The sequence below is a fragment of the Sphaeroforma arctica genome (genome assembly GCF_001186125.1).
Source record: "Sphaeroforma arctica JP610 unplaced genomic scaffold supercont1.13296, whole genome shotgun sequence".
Taxonomy (NCBI): domain Eukaryota; class Ichthyosporea; order Ichthyophonida; genus Sphaeroforma; species Sphaeroforma arctica.
In genome coordinates, this window is record NW_014027262.1 from 1 (window position 1) to 665 (window position 665).

At 46.0% G+C, this 665-nt stretch overlaps 1 protein-coding gene across 1 annotated transcript; it reads left to right on the forward strand.

Moving 5' to 3' along the window:
• Positions 1–19: 19 nt before the first annotated feature.
• SARC_18034 (hypothetical protein) lies at positions 20–175 on the forward strand (the record flags this gene model as incomplete). The annotated part of the gene is made up of 1 exon (XM_014287883.1): positions 20–175. A coding segment is annotated over one exon (156 nt), but the record flags the coding sequence as incomplete, so codon positions are not given.
• Positions 176–665: the final 490 nt, after the last annotated feature.

Consider the following 665-nt stretch of genomic DNA (forward strand, 5'->3'; position numbering starts at 1 on the left):
ACAGGCCAGATCCGCGATAATGGCCTCGGTCTGCGTTTTGTTAACAAACTGCGTGGACACGGCGATGTCTACCACGGTAAGACGGTGGGTCGGGATGACAGGAACGGGAACAGCAAAGGGCACGGCAACGGCAGCGGCAAACGTCGTAACGAACAAGAGACTGAGGCCCACTGTGGTGCGTGATGCTAGTCTTGCAAAAATCATCATGAAATATTGTTTTATTGTTGTTGTTTTTTAGTATGTTTCTATGTTTTCATTCAGAGAATTGTGATTCTATTTGCGTTTTGACCCCGCATTTTATACACTCAAACAAACATCATTACAAAACTCAGAACCATCATTGGTTATTTTGAGTCAAAATAACCTACATCTTCGAGTGACGCTTCACCACTTGGCCCTGATCTGTGAACCGCCATCCCCACTAACACGGGGCAGTATAAAAGTACCTCGCACACAACATTGAAGTCTCACTCTAACTTTCTGGGTTACCGTACATAGACACCATGGACACCGATCAACAAGCGGCTATAGATGCAAGTATGGACGACTATCTTTCTTGTATGGATTTTGGACGCTTCGATCAGACCTCTGGTCCTAATGCTGCTAAGGAAACGTGTGCTAGTATTGGACCAGGAAACCACATTCCAGCCGCTGACCAAACTGGG